General features: G+C 42.7%; 1 protein-coding gene across 1 annotated transcript in view; it reads right to left on the bottom strand.

The window, feature by feature from the left end:
* Positions 1-16,642, bottom strand: part of LOC122800226 (dynein axonemal heavy chain 17-like) — a 17,083,451-nt gene that overhangs the window by 15,401,249 nt on the left and 1,665,560 nt on the right. Inside the window, exon 6 of the mRNA XM_044069720.1 lies at positions 4,893-4,978. Coding sequence (XP_043925655.1) covers positions 4,893-4,978 — 86 coding nt within the window. The remainder of the gene's footprint in view (positions 1-4,892; positions 4,979-16,642) is intronic.

Genomic DNA, 16,642 nt, shown 5'->3' with positions numbered 1-16,642 from the left:
ATGACAATTTACATAATATTTTCTTGTCTGAGATAGATATCTAGAGAAGATTTCTTGATGATTGTTGGTTAATTTGGCGGGGTGGTGTAGAATATTTGTTAGAGTTTGTTCAATATTTGAACAAAAGTAAGTGGGGAATTGAATTTACCCTGTATATGGATATGCAGCAGATTAATTTTTTGGATGTAACAGTTACAAAAAATAATGACAATACATTGGCATCCAGATATTTCGCAAATATCCATAATATAATAATTTGTTATTTGCTACCAGCTTGCATCCCCGCCACATTATAGAAAATATACCAAAGTATCAATTTTTACAGGTGAAAAGAATTTGCTCTTCTCCAGACAGTTATCAATATTTTGAGGATGACTTCACACAAAGATTTTTGGTTAGGGGAGTACCAATACAATAATATTAGGTCAGCCAAAACATGGGTAGCGAGTCGAGATAGGTCTGAAACATTGAAATATCACGGTAAAAGGAATGGTGGTGATGATGATAATACCATCAGGTTTGTTACTACATATGGCGGGAATATTAATATTATTAGGGATATTATCAACCATAATTGGAATATTCTGTTAGCCAATGAGGAATTGTCTAGTTTGCTTCTGGCGAAATGTCAGTTTTCATATAGAAAAGGGCAAACGTTAGGCTCTTATTTCAGCCACTACAAATGGGGTAATAGGGACCAAGGTATAGGACAGCAGTGTATGTTGACTGGTGAAAGAGTTTATGGATCATTCCCATGTGGGCATTGTTCATTATGTAGACATATGTTAAAAAAAAACAGTTCTCTAGTAAGAATACCAGTAGAGTGTATGACATCAGATTTTTTGCGAATTGTGGATCGGATTGGCTGGTGTACTTAGTGACATGCTCATATGCTGCTTTCTATGTAGGGCAGACTTCGAGAGCTATGCGTGTCCGTATATCTGAACACTTTAGTGATATTCGGAATAAACGTACATCAAATGCCCTATATAAACACACACTCAAACATAGTAATGCTAAGTTTCATTTCATGATTATTGATAAAGTATGGTGGGACAGGACAAATAAATTTGGGTGGCATGTAATATTAAACAAAAAAGAGAGGGGGTGGATCATTAAACTTGGGGGGTTGTTTTCTCCAGGGCTTAATGACCACCTGTAATATATATGTGTATGATTACAGTCCTGACAAATTGAGGTTGTTGTTGCTTTAAATGCTGATGTATCATGGTGTTATGATAATTAATCATGGTATAAGTAACAGTGATTTGTGCTTTTGTATTTATCACTGAAAAAGGCAAGGCTGCCGAAACCGGTCTGAATTTTATAGTGCTGCCACAATAAAAGAAGGTTGGATATGCTTACATGGTGCTGGCTTTGGATTTTTTGACTAATCCTCTAGTTGCCAAACGCTGGTCCACAACCCTCACTACATCTTGTTCTGAAAGACTCCTGGTGGATCTGAAGGAAGATGCCAAAGGAGATTCAGGTCTCTCAAGAAATGGACTATACTGGTGTCCAAAAAGGGGTCATAAGTGGGAGACTATCTGGTTCTGGGAAGGTGTTTGATCTTCGGAACCGACGGTGTCAGTGAAGCTGTATGAGACATCGGCACCGTAGCCCGGGATGGAGCCGATGCAGGTACAGTAGTCGATGCCTGTGTCAAATCAAGGTCGGCACCGAAGAGGACGGTGCCAAAGCTGGTACAGTGGTTGGAGTTAGAATTAAGGACGGCACCGAGAGAGAAGACATGGAGCCTGGTTTAGAAGTAGTCTGCTCTGAAGGCGCAGGAGAAGCCCAGTGCCGACTCGGTTCCAAGAAGGACAGAGATGTCGGAACAGAGTGACTCCATTTCTCTTTATGTTTCTTATGCTTACCAGGTGATGAGACCTTCCTGGAAAGAGCCTCCGAGAAGGGAGTTTTCATCATACCCTTCAGAATCAGCTTATTCTTACGCTCAGCCAATGTACGATTGCTGAAGCTGGAACAGATATCACAAGATAGACTGATGTGGTCAACGCCTAAACAATAAACACACCGGGCGTGACCGTCTGAGTTGGGCATCTTACACACACTTATCACACTGTTTAAATCCTAGTTTTGCATTATCAGACATGATAGAAAACTGCACTACAGTCCTAAACTACAATTTAACCAACCAAAACAACAACAGAAAGGTTAAAAAAGAAGAGTTTTTTTATTTTTATTTTTTAAAACTGAGAGAAAAAGGAGGTGTACCAACAATGGTACTAAGAAATACCACAAAGTGGTAGGAAAGGGCCTACCAAAGGTAGGGGAGAGCGACAGTTCCAACGATGGTATGAAAAGAGCTACCGAAGGTAGAGGGTAAGTTTTAGAAAGAAAGTATATAAATTTACAGACGAAAAGATGATATTTAGGGAAAATCGGGCTAGAAGAGGTTAATGATAACAGATAAATCACAAAAACGCTACACTTAGCTTGAGAGAAGGCTTGGCACATCTGACGAGGAACGTGGCAAATGAGCTCTTAAGTGACTATGAGAGGGGCATTGTGGGTAGATCTTATCTGAAAGATTTTGGCTGGCGCAAGCTTGGTAACGGCCGTGTGCTTCCAAGTACGAAACCAAAGTCCTAACAGTAAGGAATGAATAAAGATTTACAACATCAGATGTAGATTTTTTGTGTGTTTTTTTTTTTTTTTTTTTGATGTTAGAGTTTTCGGAAACTCGATAACATGGTCTTGTCTGTACAAATTTCAAGTTTCTGAAAACTCAATCAGGATCATAGGAGGTTACTAGGCTAATGGCCCTGGAGCCCTTACAAGCCTAGCCAAGAGTTTATCCCAAAAAAGAAACCTGTCAGCACCTGTCACCCCTATCAATGAGGGACACAAGTGGAACCCCTGAGACAAATCTGTGGATTCCCATCCAATCATCAACGCTGCACTTGAAAAGAGTCAGCGAGATACTCTGATGTGTATGGGAAGTCTATTCCAGAGACGGGGCAGCCTCTGGGAGACAAACGTGTCTCTCCAGCAGGTTTTGCTGATGTTGCATATTAGATTCAGACCTTTCGAGTGGGTAATGCGCGAGGAGTTAGACTTACGGATATGGAACATCTCTAGTAGGGCAGGGTCCGAGATTGTCTTGTAGGCAAGACACAGATCACCTCTAAGTAACCTGTACGATACCGAGTAGAGGGATAGTGATTTGAGCCTGTCCGCATAGGACAGGTGTTGGAGGCCATGGATTCTCCATGGATTCTCTTTGTGAGGTATTTCTGCAGCTTTTCCAGTTGGTGCAGATATTCGGAGAGGTACATACCAAACAGGGCGTGATACTCAATTATTAGTCTAATGAGGGAGGAGTATAGAGAGGTAATAACCTCCTTTTCTCTGGATGCAATCCCTTTACTTATGAGGTGAACCAAGTAAAAAGCTTTTCTGACCACTCCCACTATATGATGGTCGAATGTGAGATCTTTATCAACCTCAGTACCCAGGTCTCTCCCCACAGGTTATGTGTTTAGGGTGTTGCCATTGATGTGGTAATCAGTAGGGGCCATGTTTTTGCCGAATGGTATGATGATACATTTTTTTGCGTTTAGCTTGAGGCCATGACTTTGGCATCAGTCATTAGTTGAGTGAGACGCTCTTGCAGTAGGTTAACATCATTTGGGGAGTCAATGACAGCACCCAACTTACAGTCATCCACAAACCTGGTCAGCCACCGGCCTTTTGTCTTTGCCTGGACCTCTGAGAAGTAGATGCCAAACAGCAGAGGTCCCAGGACAGATCCCTGGGAACTCCAGTTAGTGGCAGGTCTGCTATCGAAGGTGAAGGTGCCTATTTTGAACTTGAGGGTCCTGTCAGTGAGCCAGTTGGCCACCCACCTGATGCGATGGGGATTTACACCAAGTTGTGTTAGCTCTACAATGATGCCTGAGTTGGGGGGGGGGTTGTGTCAAGGGACTTGGCCAAGTCAAGGTAGGTTGCATGTACTGACTTTTCTTCATCTAGGGCCTTGGTGACCTGACATAGATTCCTTATTAGTGACTGTACCAATCCCTGCTTCATCTTAAAACTCACTTCATGTCACACTTTAGTGAGATTGAATTACTGTAAATGAGGACTGCCAAATTTACTGTGTGATTCTTAAGGGAAGAACTCTTACCTCTAAGATCCTTCTTTGTCTCCTTGTGTCTTCCTTCTCCCCATGCTGGATTCCTTGCCTTTCCATGAGTCCTTTTTCGAAGTCTTATTTGTTTTCAATTACGACGTGATAAAATGAAGTTGAGGACGTACTGCATTTTGTCATGTCTTTTTCTTCTCCTTTTCGAGGTTCAGAGGTAATTTATTCTTGTATAAAAAATCTTAAGAGTTTTCCTGTCTTTGAGGCCAGAGATGAGTGAAGTACAATGAGTATTAAAAATGTAGTGCTGGCCCCAACTCCCAAGGAAGAAAAACAGTGAGTATAACTCAACAGGAGGGCAACTTTCTCCTAAGGACCATATATAGCTGAGTTTTGACACAGACCATGAGAAAGGCTGGAAGATATGCATGAGTCTGACCTCAAAATAACAGAAAAAATAGCAAAAATGTTATCCACAAAGAAAAGCCAAAAACATCTTAATGAAACTGTTAAATGTAAATACTATTAAGTCAAATGAGTGGTGTCCATGAAGGAAAAGCAGTAGAGAACTTGTGTAGAAGATACCTGTTATGTCCTGATGTGAGATGTGTGATGACCGTGACAGAGAAAGAAGCAGTTGGAACATAACCAGAAAAAAAAATATATGAAGTCAGTGACTTAGGTCAGCAACAGAGTAAGTCCCCTTAATTGGATATCTTGCAAGAGTCTTCTCACTTCAAAACAGTGGTTTTTGTACATTATAAAAGCTCAGTAAACTTACCTGTTCATACTCAGCCTGTTGTGCTTCTCCCAACACTTGTTTAATAGGTTTTAAGTACACCACAATATCTTTGGCTTCTTCCAGACCTGCAATAATTTATACTGAATTACATATAGCCTTCAGGCATTGGTAATGTGAATCTATTTAGATATACAGGAATAAATGTCTGCAGTTAAAAACGCAAGGCTTTACTCAGTAGAAATGCAGCAGCAAGTGTTATGATGCCACTTGCATAGCTTCAGACAACATATTGTTTTAAACACCATAAAATGTCACTGCTTCACTACTTTAAAAACTAAATTCATAGCCTAACGTTGTCACCGATATATACACACAGACACTCATTTATTAATGCTGCAAAATTTATTACATAAATGCTGTTGATATTGATATACTCTTGCATGAAAATGATTGCTCCAGCAATAAATTTGCATCAGATTACACACAGCCTTTAACCACAAGTGTACCTTTTCTGAAAGAGATCGGCACACAAAACATAAGCCCAGTTTGCAGCCAGCAAGTTACTTACCAGCAACATTGGATACCTAGTTTAGTTGCAAAATATTAATCTGACTGACTACGGTTAAACTACTGATACATATTTCTACCAAACAGAAATTTAAACAAACTCACAGAAGATTAATAACAGATTATGCAGAAGGAAAACATTCTCTGTGTAGAACTAATTGAAGCGATAACATTTAGTGGAAAGACTGCAGAAAGAATGGGATATGTTTTCAAAGGGAAACTGTTTGAAAATAAAAACAGATGTAATATTAGGATCTAGAGTCACAGGGTCAGGAGGCTCTATTTCCATAATAATAAGAAACATAATTGAGAGAGAGAAAAAAATATAAGAAAGAGAAATGAGGTCAAAATATAGCTGTGAAAACTTAAATAGACTGGACAGATAAACATAATGTGATATGAGATCAGGAAAATTTTGAAATTTATACAAAGATAGTGGTAGGGGTAACAGCATACAAAATGATAAAGTGTGCACATTCTAAAATTTATTCTCAGACAAGACGGATTATGGATATATTTATTATTATTTTACATTTGTTAACCGGGAAAGTCCACTGGACACGTCCTTTTTCAGTGGAGGCCAGAGGAGAAAAGTTCCACAATTAAACAACAGTAAGAATGTAAACAGTAGATAATATACATGAACAGTTATGAATAACACAATGTATAACACATAATATATAAAAATAAGCTGACATTAACAGAGTAAGAAAACATATTTAAGTAGATACATACATAACTTGGTTTGCCCATGTCATTTATGCTTGTCTGCATTTAGAACATAATTAAGTAGATACATACAGAAAATATTGCATAATGTATAATTGACTAGTGTAGTTATGTAATACATGTAGGATATAGCCCTGTATACAACAAATAGTTGTTAAGTATTCTGTACAGAGTATAGTGGAACTGAAGCTTGAAGTGAGCCAGAACTGTAGAACGAAGCTAGCCTGGACCAGTACAGGAACAGAGCCAAATAGACGTATAGTGAGTTCTTAGTGTCTTTTTAAACTGTGTTAGTGGTAAGACAGAAGGTATGTGTGTTGGTAAGGAGTAGGAGGATGAGTATATAGTTAAAAAATCGTATGAAAACCAGTTTTGGCTCCACAAAGAGGGTAATAAATATTGCTAGTATCACCCGGCTGGCATCAGGCACTAAAGTTAAATTGTACTGAAAAAGAACTATGCAAACTGCACCCAAACAAATCACAGGGAAGAGACAGAATTAGTAAATTAGTAATAATGACGTGAGAACACTTCAGCATGAACTCACAGTACAATGATATGTGTTATCCACTATGTCATTTACTTTTGGTGAGAGTCCTCAAGATTAGGTGGGTCTATATCATATGATTGCAAGACCATATGATTGATTTTCAAAAGATCGATTCTCTGAACATCAAAACAGATCTGACCAGAGACGAATATTTGTTAAACCCATCTTTAAGGGGAATAGGACAAAACCAGAATCATACAGACCAATAAGTTTGCTTTCTTGTTACACAAAAATAACGGAGAAGGTTATTTTGGATAAATTATTGTTCGAAATGAAAAGGTTTGGACTTGAAACCACAAAGCAGCATGCATACTTTTGAAATACATCTATAACCACCTGTAACACGATATTCTATAATAATATAATAACAACTATAAATGAAAAAGCATGCTATGATGTAATTTATATTGACAATACACAAAACACTGATCAATAAATAAGAATAAGTAGATATTGATGTTATCAGTAATTGGGCAGGTGTAATTCTAAGTTACAGTTAGGATTCTCCACAGGGTCATGTCCTAGGCCCATACTTATTTAAGTTGTATCTTTCAGATCTAGGTTTTTCTTCTGAGGTGTTCTACAGTGTGTATGCACATGACTTGAAAATGGCTAAACTAATTACATATGTTACAGATATGGGATGCTGCAAAAGACTTTTACAAACTGACCATATGAGCACAGGAGAATAATATGCTGACAAATACATACAAATTAAGTATATGCGATTAGGGAAATATAGACTGAACAGTTAATATTTAATACAGCACAGCATGACTGGAACTGGTGGATACATTAAAGGGCCTGGGTATTTAGGTCAGGTCTGAAACGAGTGTATAAAATTTTAAAAGCTTGAAGAACTTTGTACATTCTGTCTGCTTTCTCTGGGGGAGCAGGCTGGTTATCACAGAAAAGATTATATCTGCTTTCTCTGAGGGAGCAGGCTGGTTATCACGGAAAAGACAAGCGATGACAAGCACATCTTTCCAGCAGTGGGGGATGGGGGGAGTTTATGAGAATTCCCATTGTAACAACTCATACTATTTTCTAATGGACTGAGAAACCTTAAGTGTTCTCCCACTGAATACACTGGCACCATACCTCTCGACCTCTTAGAGCAAGAAATCTGGACAAGACCATAAATAAAAGTGGGACAGAGGCCCAAAAATAGGGGCAATTTTTAAATATTGCTCTTAAAGACGAATAACAGGTTTTGCATTAGCATGAATTTTCTAAAGGATATGAAGCCTGAAACTCAAATATCTGTCATTATTTTCTAACTTCAATCTTAAATGATTTGCCACTGGTTTGCCAGAAAAAAAGAAGTTACGTACTCACCATAACTTTCCATCTGAATAGTTCTACTTCATTTGTCTTCAATTTGTGGGTACCAGATCTGTATTGGATCCGAGCCGGCAAATTCACTAGCATCTGCTCTGAGCTCCAAGCTCCTCCCATTATCCATAATACACCTCCACTACCTTCCAACCCCCAGATCGAGTTTGCTGACCCTTATACTGAGAACCCGACCTGAAGAATACTTTATGACCTAAAACTGCAGCCAACAGGCTATATGATAAGGTTGGGGGAAGGAGGGAGGGATGGTTGATGACAAATGAAATAGAACTACTCAGATGGAATGTTATGGTGAGTACATAACTTCTTTATCTGAAGTAGTTTACTTCATTTGGTCTTCAACCTGTGGGACAGAGTCCCCAGCTACTAAACTCCTGGGTGGCCCTCATGGAAGGATATTCTGGAGCACCGCAGAACGAAAGGATGCTCTCCTAGAAGTCAAATCCAATTTGTAGTGAGAAATAAAGGTATGAGATGAGGACCAAGTAGCTGAAGAACAAATATCATCCAATGAGAGTCTAGACCAAAATGGTGCAGAACTAGCCATTGACCTAGTGGAATGAGCTTTCACCTGACACGGAGGAGACAAACTTTTATCCTTATAGACCTGAAGGAAGCACAAGGAAATCCACCTAGCAATAGTGACCATGGAGATAGGTTTATCCAAAAAGGGTTTAGAGAAGGACAAAAGCAATTGATCAGATTTACGAAAGCTTTTAGTCCTGTGTAAATAAAATCATAACTGTCTATGAACATCCAACGAGTGGAGTTTGCATTCCATTCTGTTAGCAAAATTTGGGAAAAAGACAGGTAAGTTAATGGCCTGATTGATGTTAACTTGTGATACAACCTTGTGAAGAAAGGACGAATTGGTCCGAAGGGAAACCCTATCTTTATGGAAAATCATATATGGAACTTTAATGGACAAAGCTTGCAGTTCTGAAACCCTTTTAGCAGAAGTGATGGCGACTAGAAATGCTGTTTTCCAAGACAAAAACTTAACATCTGTGGTTACAGCAGGTTCAAATGGTGGAGCAACCAAAGCTTAAAGAACCATAGTAAGGTCCCATGGAGGAACAGGATCCTTGACCGGGGGGGGGGTGTAACAGGAATGTACCTTTAATAAAGGCTTTACACAGTCTGGAAGAGGCCAGAGAAGCAGAATTCTCACTCACGTGAAAATGAGAGATGGCAGCTAACTGAACCTTGATAGTAGAAGAGCTTGCACCTTGTTGAAAAATATTGGCTAGGAATTCGAGAATGGCAGAAATAGGAGCCATGAAAGGATATAAACTCCTTTGAGAAGCCCAAAAGAAAAAAACATTTCCATTTGCTGCAGTAAATCTTCCTGGTGGAAGACTTATGAGCTGCCACCAGAATAGACCTGACAGAAGAGGATAATCCAGGAGTCCTAGCAATCACAGGAACTGCAGCAGCCAAGCCGTGAGCTTCAAACTGTCCAGGTTGGGATGAGGAACCCCCAATGGGTGTGAAATAAGATCCTGAATGGGATCCAAGATCCAAGGCGGAGCCAGAAGATGAGACCAAAGGAAGGGAAACCATACCTGGCAAGGCAATGAGGACCACTTTACTCAGCAGTCAAGTTTTCTGTAAAAGCCTCGGAATAAGAGGTACTGGAGGGTAACCATACAGAAGACCAGGAGGCCAAACATGGACTACAGCATCTCTGGGGGACTCCCCCGGCTGGGGGTTCTGAGAGAAGAACTCGCTGACTTCGCGTTGGAAGGAGATGCAAAGAGATCGCAGCAAGCCTGACCCCCTGCCAGAAAGATCTGCTCCGCTACTGAATTATACAGAAACCACTCGTAAGTCATCAGAATAGCCCGACTTAACCTGTCCGCTAGAATGTTGGACCGTCCCGGAATTTGTGTTGCTATGAGAAAGCAACTGGTGGAGATCGCCCATTCTCATACTCTCATGGCCTTGCAACAAAGGGGGTAAGATCTGGTCCCTCCCTGTTTGTTGACATACCAGACCACTGACATGTTGTCTGATTGAACTGCAATGGTTACCAGAGGAAGAAAGGCATGAAGAGCCTGCAACGCCAAAAGGACCGCCCTCATCTCCAGAATGTTTATATGCAAACTGGTCGCGACAGGGGACCACAGGCCTTGGACTGTCCTGCCCAAACAATGCCTCCCCACCCAAGTTGGGAGACATCTGTGGTCACTGTGGCTTGGACAGGGGCTGGAACAAAAGGTCATCCCTCCAAGATTTCTGGAGAGTGCATCCACCACAGAAGGGACGACCTGCAGACTCAACTGAGGTGTATTGGATATGAAAATGGAAGATCCAACAGGGACCATTGCACTGCTAGTGTCCACTGTAGTTCTCGCATGTGTAACCGGGTGCACGGAAGAAGCGTTATGGTCACTGCCATAGAACCTAAGGTCCTCAGCACTGATTCTGCTGCGGGGAGATGAGAACGATACATCAGGGAAACATGCATCCTCAGGATTCACACTCTCTCTGTGGTCAGGAAGATTTTGCACTGTAGTGTGTTTATCCTTGCCCCAATGTAGTCTATCACCTGTACAGGATTTAGAAGTGATTTGGATGGGTTGATTCTAATCCCCAATTGAAGAGCAAGCTTTAAGAAATAATCCCTGGTTTGAGAAAGTAGATGCCTGGTGGGAGCAGTGAGGAGCCAATCGTCCAGGTACAAATACACCTGAATCCCCTGAAGTCTCAGGTGAATGCTACTACCACTATCACTTTGGTGAACATCCTGAGGGCTGTGGTGAGACCAAAGGATAGGGCTCAAAATTGGTAATGATTGACTCCCAGCTGGAAGTGGAGGAACCTCCTGGAGCTTCTGTGCATTTTTATGTGATAGTAGGCATCCTGGAGGTCTAGCGAGCACATCCAGTCGCTCTCTTGCAGGTACGGCATGATGGACTGTAATGTGACCATCCGGAATTTTTCTTTGGCAACTGACAAGTTCAGGGTAGATAGTTCCAGAATGGGCCTTAAGCCCCCCATTTTCTTTGGCACCAAAAAGAACCTGGAGTACATGCCTGATCCGGACTGATCTGGGGGGACGGGTTTGATGGTTTGTTTCTCTAGCAGCTTGGAGATTTCCAGTGCTGCTGCCTCCCTTTGCGTGGGTGGTATGTCCGGGAGGTGTTTAGGAGGTTTGGGAGGAACCACGAAGGGGATAGAGTATCCTCTCGATATGATCTGAAGCACCCAGCGGTCTGATGTAATGGACTCCCATGCCACCAGGTACAATGACAATCGACCTCCGACTGCCTTCAGAGTACAGCAGTCGGGCAACCCCTCAGGCCTGTCCGAGAAAGGTTTACGAGACTCAAAATTCTTCAGACCCCCTCTGCCTCTCAGATGGCATCTATCCTGTCCCCCTCTGCCTCTGGGGGAAGAAGAGCCCTAAGTGTCCCGGGAATACCGTGACTTCTGGAACCACATCTTTCTTTTGTCCTCTCTGATTCTGGGAAAAGGATCTTTGAGGGTTCGAGAAGCGGATTCTGATGGCAGACAGTGTCTTCCCATCTTTCTCACTCTATAACAAAGTCTATTTGACGGTCTTACAAAAAAAGAGTACAGTCGTCATAAGGAGCATTGGCAAAAGACGCCTTGAAAGGTTCCGAAAACTGACATAGTCTGAGCCAGGCATTGCGCCTCATGGACACGCCAGACCCAGCTGCCCTAGCCGCTCCTTCGGTAGCATGTGAGAGGAGTCACATGGACGTATTGGAGACTGCTTTGGCCATGCTAGCGGAGAATGTGTCTCTGTCCTCCTGCGACATGGACCAAGGGGGAGACTCAGCCAGTTCCTTGACCAGGTCACGCTGCAGTCTCGTGACGTGGGCCAGGTAGTTCAGAGCCCTGATGGAAAAGGTCACTGATGCATAAACCCACTTCCCTAATTGGTCCATCATCCGAGACTCTCGGTCAGGGGGATAAACCGAGGAACTCTCTTGGGCTAGTTCCTTTTTTGTGGCTGCTGCTATCACCATAGCGTCTATGGGGGAGCCCTAGTTCCACACTGGTCTACTTGAAGTTGGATTCAAGATCTTGTCCGGATGTTTAGGGATTAGTTCCACAGTGTCTGGCTCCTTCCAGGCCCGCGAGCTGACCAGGTCCACCAGGGGATCTGCGGGAGGGGACACCCGGGAAGTAGATGAGCCCATGCCGATAGCCTCCAGGAACACAGATTCGTGAGAAGAAGGTTTGGGGGTGGACCAACCTCCCCACTGGCGTAGAATTTCCATGATGTCCCCAAAGGAGACATCCTTGGGAGGTGACCTGGGGAAACTTCCCCATCATACAAATCCGTGTCCTCAAGGACACGGGGGAGTCCAGGTGCCTCCTCTTACACATATGCTTGCGAGGCACGTCTCTGGTGAGGCTCTCCGGGGGGAACTCGCAAGCCACTTGTTCCTCAGGGGGAACCGCCTGGGACTCTTTGAACATGGGCTGTCCCTCTGGTAAAATGATGGGATTCGTAGACAGAGCCGAGGGGGCCGGGGCAGAATCCGAGGAAATAGTCAAGGGTCTCGATCAAGTGGAGAAAACCCTTTCTACCACGCTGAACGCCGAGGGAGAATGAGGCTCCTGGGGTACTATTAAGGAAACCATTCTCCCCGGATCCGAAGTGAGAACTGGAGCCGGGCCCGAAGTGGACGGAGCTTTGAGGGAGAGACAACCCCAGAGCCGATGGAAAAAGTTCTGCTCCCTCGGATCTGGTACCCAAGCTCTGGCTCCTAGAGCCATTTGAATCCGAACTGGTTGGATCCACACGCTCCAGGCAGCTGCCGGGGTCGAGGAGACAGGTACCATCGGCGCCGACCCCCTGACTAAGGCCATCCTCAGATCCAAGTACTCCGAACCCAGTGGACGGATCGAAGAAGGAAAAAATTGGTGTGAAAAAAGGAAGTGAGCCCCCCCCCCCCCCTCCAGAGGGAGAGGGGACTGGTAAGACCCCCATCTGGATCTGAGTACAAATGAATCTCCTCATCATTTTATCCATGTCATCTTCAGATAAGCTACGTGTGGCTCTCGATGAGGCCACAGACTCCGATCTGGCAAGTCGAGGAACTGAGGCCCTAGATGGAGGATGTGTCTCCTCCGGCTCCTAGGAAAATCTCGGAGATCGGAGCCGAGGGGAGTCAAGGGATCCTAGCCTGACTTTTGGCGGGAGTAAAAGGAAGGTCCGGAGACCTCTTGTGTTTCTCTGCTTTGTGTTTGTCTGATTTATGCTCTCTCTCCTTCTCTCTGCCCCTTCTGCACCCCACTTACACAGGCTTAGAAACAAGAGGTTGAGTCCCAGCCTAGGAGGGAGGAGAAGCAACGGCAAGAGAGGAAGGAGAGGTGGCCACAGCAGCCACTGTGACTGAAGCAGTGGACGAGGCAACTGCCTCAGAAGTGGGTAGAAGGCCTTTCAGGACCAACATAGCCTTCCTATTCTTAATAGCGCGCAGGTTAAGACCCGCGCAAATAGCACAGTCAGTACTCAAATGTGCTACGCCCAAGCACATAATAGGTTCCTAGGTTGGTACTAGGCTATCGGCCCTAGGGCCTATACAAGCCTAGCCATAACAATTCCCTAGCTATTTAACACAAAGAGTGTGGCCACCTGCTGGAGACAATTTGTGGCCACACTCAGTGCACCTTCTGAAGACAGGCTTTGGGTCAGCCATAACTCTACAGAAGAATAAATCACACAAAAAGATAAGAAAAAGGAGAAAAAAGACCTACTTCCCACTCAAACCCACTCACCACACACTCAAGGCACACAGAACATTGGGGGGGGGAGGGTAAGCAACAAACTCTAACAAACTAACACTGAAACAACAGGAAAACTCTAATACACAATGCACCAGCGAGGGGAGGAGAGTGAACCTACACTAATCACCTAATACGCAAACAATTAAGAAAAACTGCTTAAGTAAATAACCCACTCGCTAACTCGGAGCTCAGGAGATCGCGATGCTTCAGGCAAGCAAGATCTGGGGTTGGAAGGTAGTAGAGGTGTATTATGGGTAAGGGGAGGAGCTTGGAGCACGGAGCAGATGCTAGTGAATTTGCCAGCTTGGATCCAATACAGATCCTGTATCCACAAGTTGAAGACCAAATGAAGTAGATACTTCAGAATTACAATTTTATTAAAAATGGACTAAAACTATGAGGCAAACCTCTGCACATTCTGCAAAAATCAGTACAGTTCAGAGATATGACTGGCACCATATCTCTCAACCTCTAGGAGCAAGAAATTTAGGCAACACTAAAATAACTGGTGGAAAAAGGCCCCAAATCAGATGCAAATATTAAATGTTGCTCTTATAAACTTACAAATTTGCTAGCTTGAGAGCTGCATCCGAAGCCTAGTGTACGTGTCTGAGTCGGATCCAAGAATCGGATCTAAACCCATTTGTAGGAAGAATGAAAAGAACAACATCAGATCTATATATAATGTTATCTGTTTCTTTATGATAGGAAATTTTGGACAAATAGGATTATTAATGGCAGCAACAGCTTCCCCAGAGATGGGCACATCATTCTGGCTAAGCAGAGACACCTTCCCTGCCCCTTCTCCCAAGATTGGCAAAAGTGTCTCTCCTTTGCCCACTGAGGGGGGAGCTCAACAGCCACAGAGGACATGTGTAGCCTCTGGTTCATAGTGGCCGTACGAACACCAGAGGGATATAGGGAAAAAGATGAGTGGTCTTAGGAAACAACTTTGGCCACAGTTGAGTCACTCACCTAAATTGCTAGCCTGCAGTAGTGACAAAGGCTGTTTAGTTATTTTTCTCTTTTTGTGGTTGGAAGAAGAACCAACTGTGGGACCAATAGTTTGTTCCATGGTCAAGCTGAAAATGAAGCTTCCTTCCTGGGGAAACTAAGAAGCACAATCCAGAAAATTTAAAAAATAGTGAAAAGCAACTTCCAGTAAAAATGCAGTAAAAAGAACTCTTACACTTTACCAGCCACTAAAGTAATTTAAACAGTTTCTCCACAGGAAAAAAAAAAACATTCTTAGAATGTTTAAATGAACTTTTAAACTGTCTAAAATAAAACAGATATTCCTAGATTAAAATATACTTTCCTAAACAGAAAAGTAAGTTTAAACAGTAAATACAGTATGCAGAAGGTTCTTCCTGAATGGGAACTTATCTGCCCAGCAATGGAACAACACAAGCCGACCATCAATCCTCAAAAGCCTGCAGAGGGTTGCTGTCTTTGGTAGCAGGAAAGATTTTAAGGACTTGGCACCCAAACCTTTTAGTCAGCTCAGCTCAAGCTGACTAACAGTTTGAGCATATAGAAGGTGCCCTAAAGTTTTGGAAGCCGGATGGCTGCTATACCCTATGTAGGATATAGCCTATGTAGCTTAGGCATAACGTTCCATCTGTGTTGTTGATCTTCACTAATCATTGACTGTGGGCTCGGTTCCGATCCTTGGAACTGACTCAGCCATTATTCCAGCTCGCGCTTTCCAAAAAGTCTCAAGCTAGGGTCTACCCATAATGCTCCTCACCAAATTACCTCAGATCGAGTTTGCCTACAATAGTGACAGACAAGAAGTAGTAGATAAGAGACCATATCTGTGTCCCTATTATGAAACCAGTCTTTGGGAATATTCGGTCCACCAAGAGTTGTAAGGCAGGGAGAAGGAGGGAGGGAATGTCAAGGATTAGTGAAGATCAACAACACAGATGGAACATAATATTATGGTAAGACATAACTTCTTTAGCTGATGTTGTGAATCTTCACATAATCCTTGACTGTGGGACAGAGTCCCTAGCTACCTGAATCTTGAGAGGTCTCATGGAAGAATATTCTGGAGCACCATCGAACTGAATGATGCACGTCCCGTAGAGACCTGGTCCAGTTTGTAATGAGTAATAAAGGTATGAGGAGATGCCCGTGTAGTTTCTACACAAATATCATCTAAGGAAGCTCTGGCATGAAAAACTGCAGAAGCTGCTACAGCTCTCGTTGAATGAGCTTTCACAGGATGTGGTAGGTGGAGTCTCTTCTTGTAGTAAACAAAAGTGATAAAGTCCTTATGCCATTTTGCCAAGGTAACCTTAGATTCTGGATTACCTAAAAAGAGTAAAAAGTCAAAAAAGGCAATAAACAGTTGGTCAGATTTTCTGCTGTCCTTTGTTCTGTGAAGGTAAAAACGTAACTGTTTGTGTATGTCTAGTAAGTGGAGACTGTACTCCCCTTGTTGGAAAAATTAGGAAAAAAGACTGGGAGATGTAATGTTTGATTAATATTTGACTCTGAAACAACCTTTGGCAAAATGGAAGGATTTGTCCTGAGGGAGACCCTGTCCTTATGAAATATCAAATAGGGGTTTGTAGGACAAGGCTTGAATTTCCAATATTCTCCTGGTCAAACTGATAGCTATCAAAAATAAGGTTTTCCAGGGCAAGACCTTTAAGTCACAATTTGCTGAAGGTTCAAAGGGGGAAGAAATGAGAGACTGCACTACCAAATGCAAATCACATGGAGCAGAAGGTTCTTTAAACAGAGACCTAAGTATTAAGGTTCCTTTCAAAAAGGCTTTACAAAGTCTATGTGATGTAAGTGATGAACC

This window comes from Protopterus annectens, chromosome 4.part0, assembly GCF_019279795.1.
Source record: "Protopterus annectens isolate FY-2018-M chromosome 4.part0, PAN1.0, whole genome shotgun sequence".
NCBI lineage: Eukaryota > Metazoa > Chordata > Ceratodontiformes > Protopteridae > Protopterus > Protopterus annectens.
The sequence above is the reverse complement of the archived record's forward strand: the minus strand, read 5'-3'. Positions and strand labels throughout refer to the sequence as shown.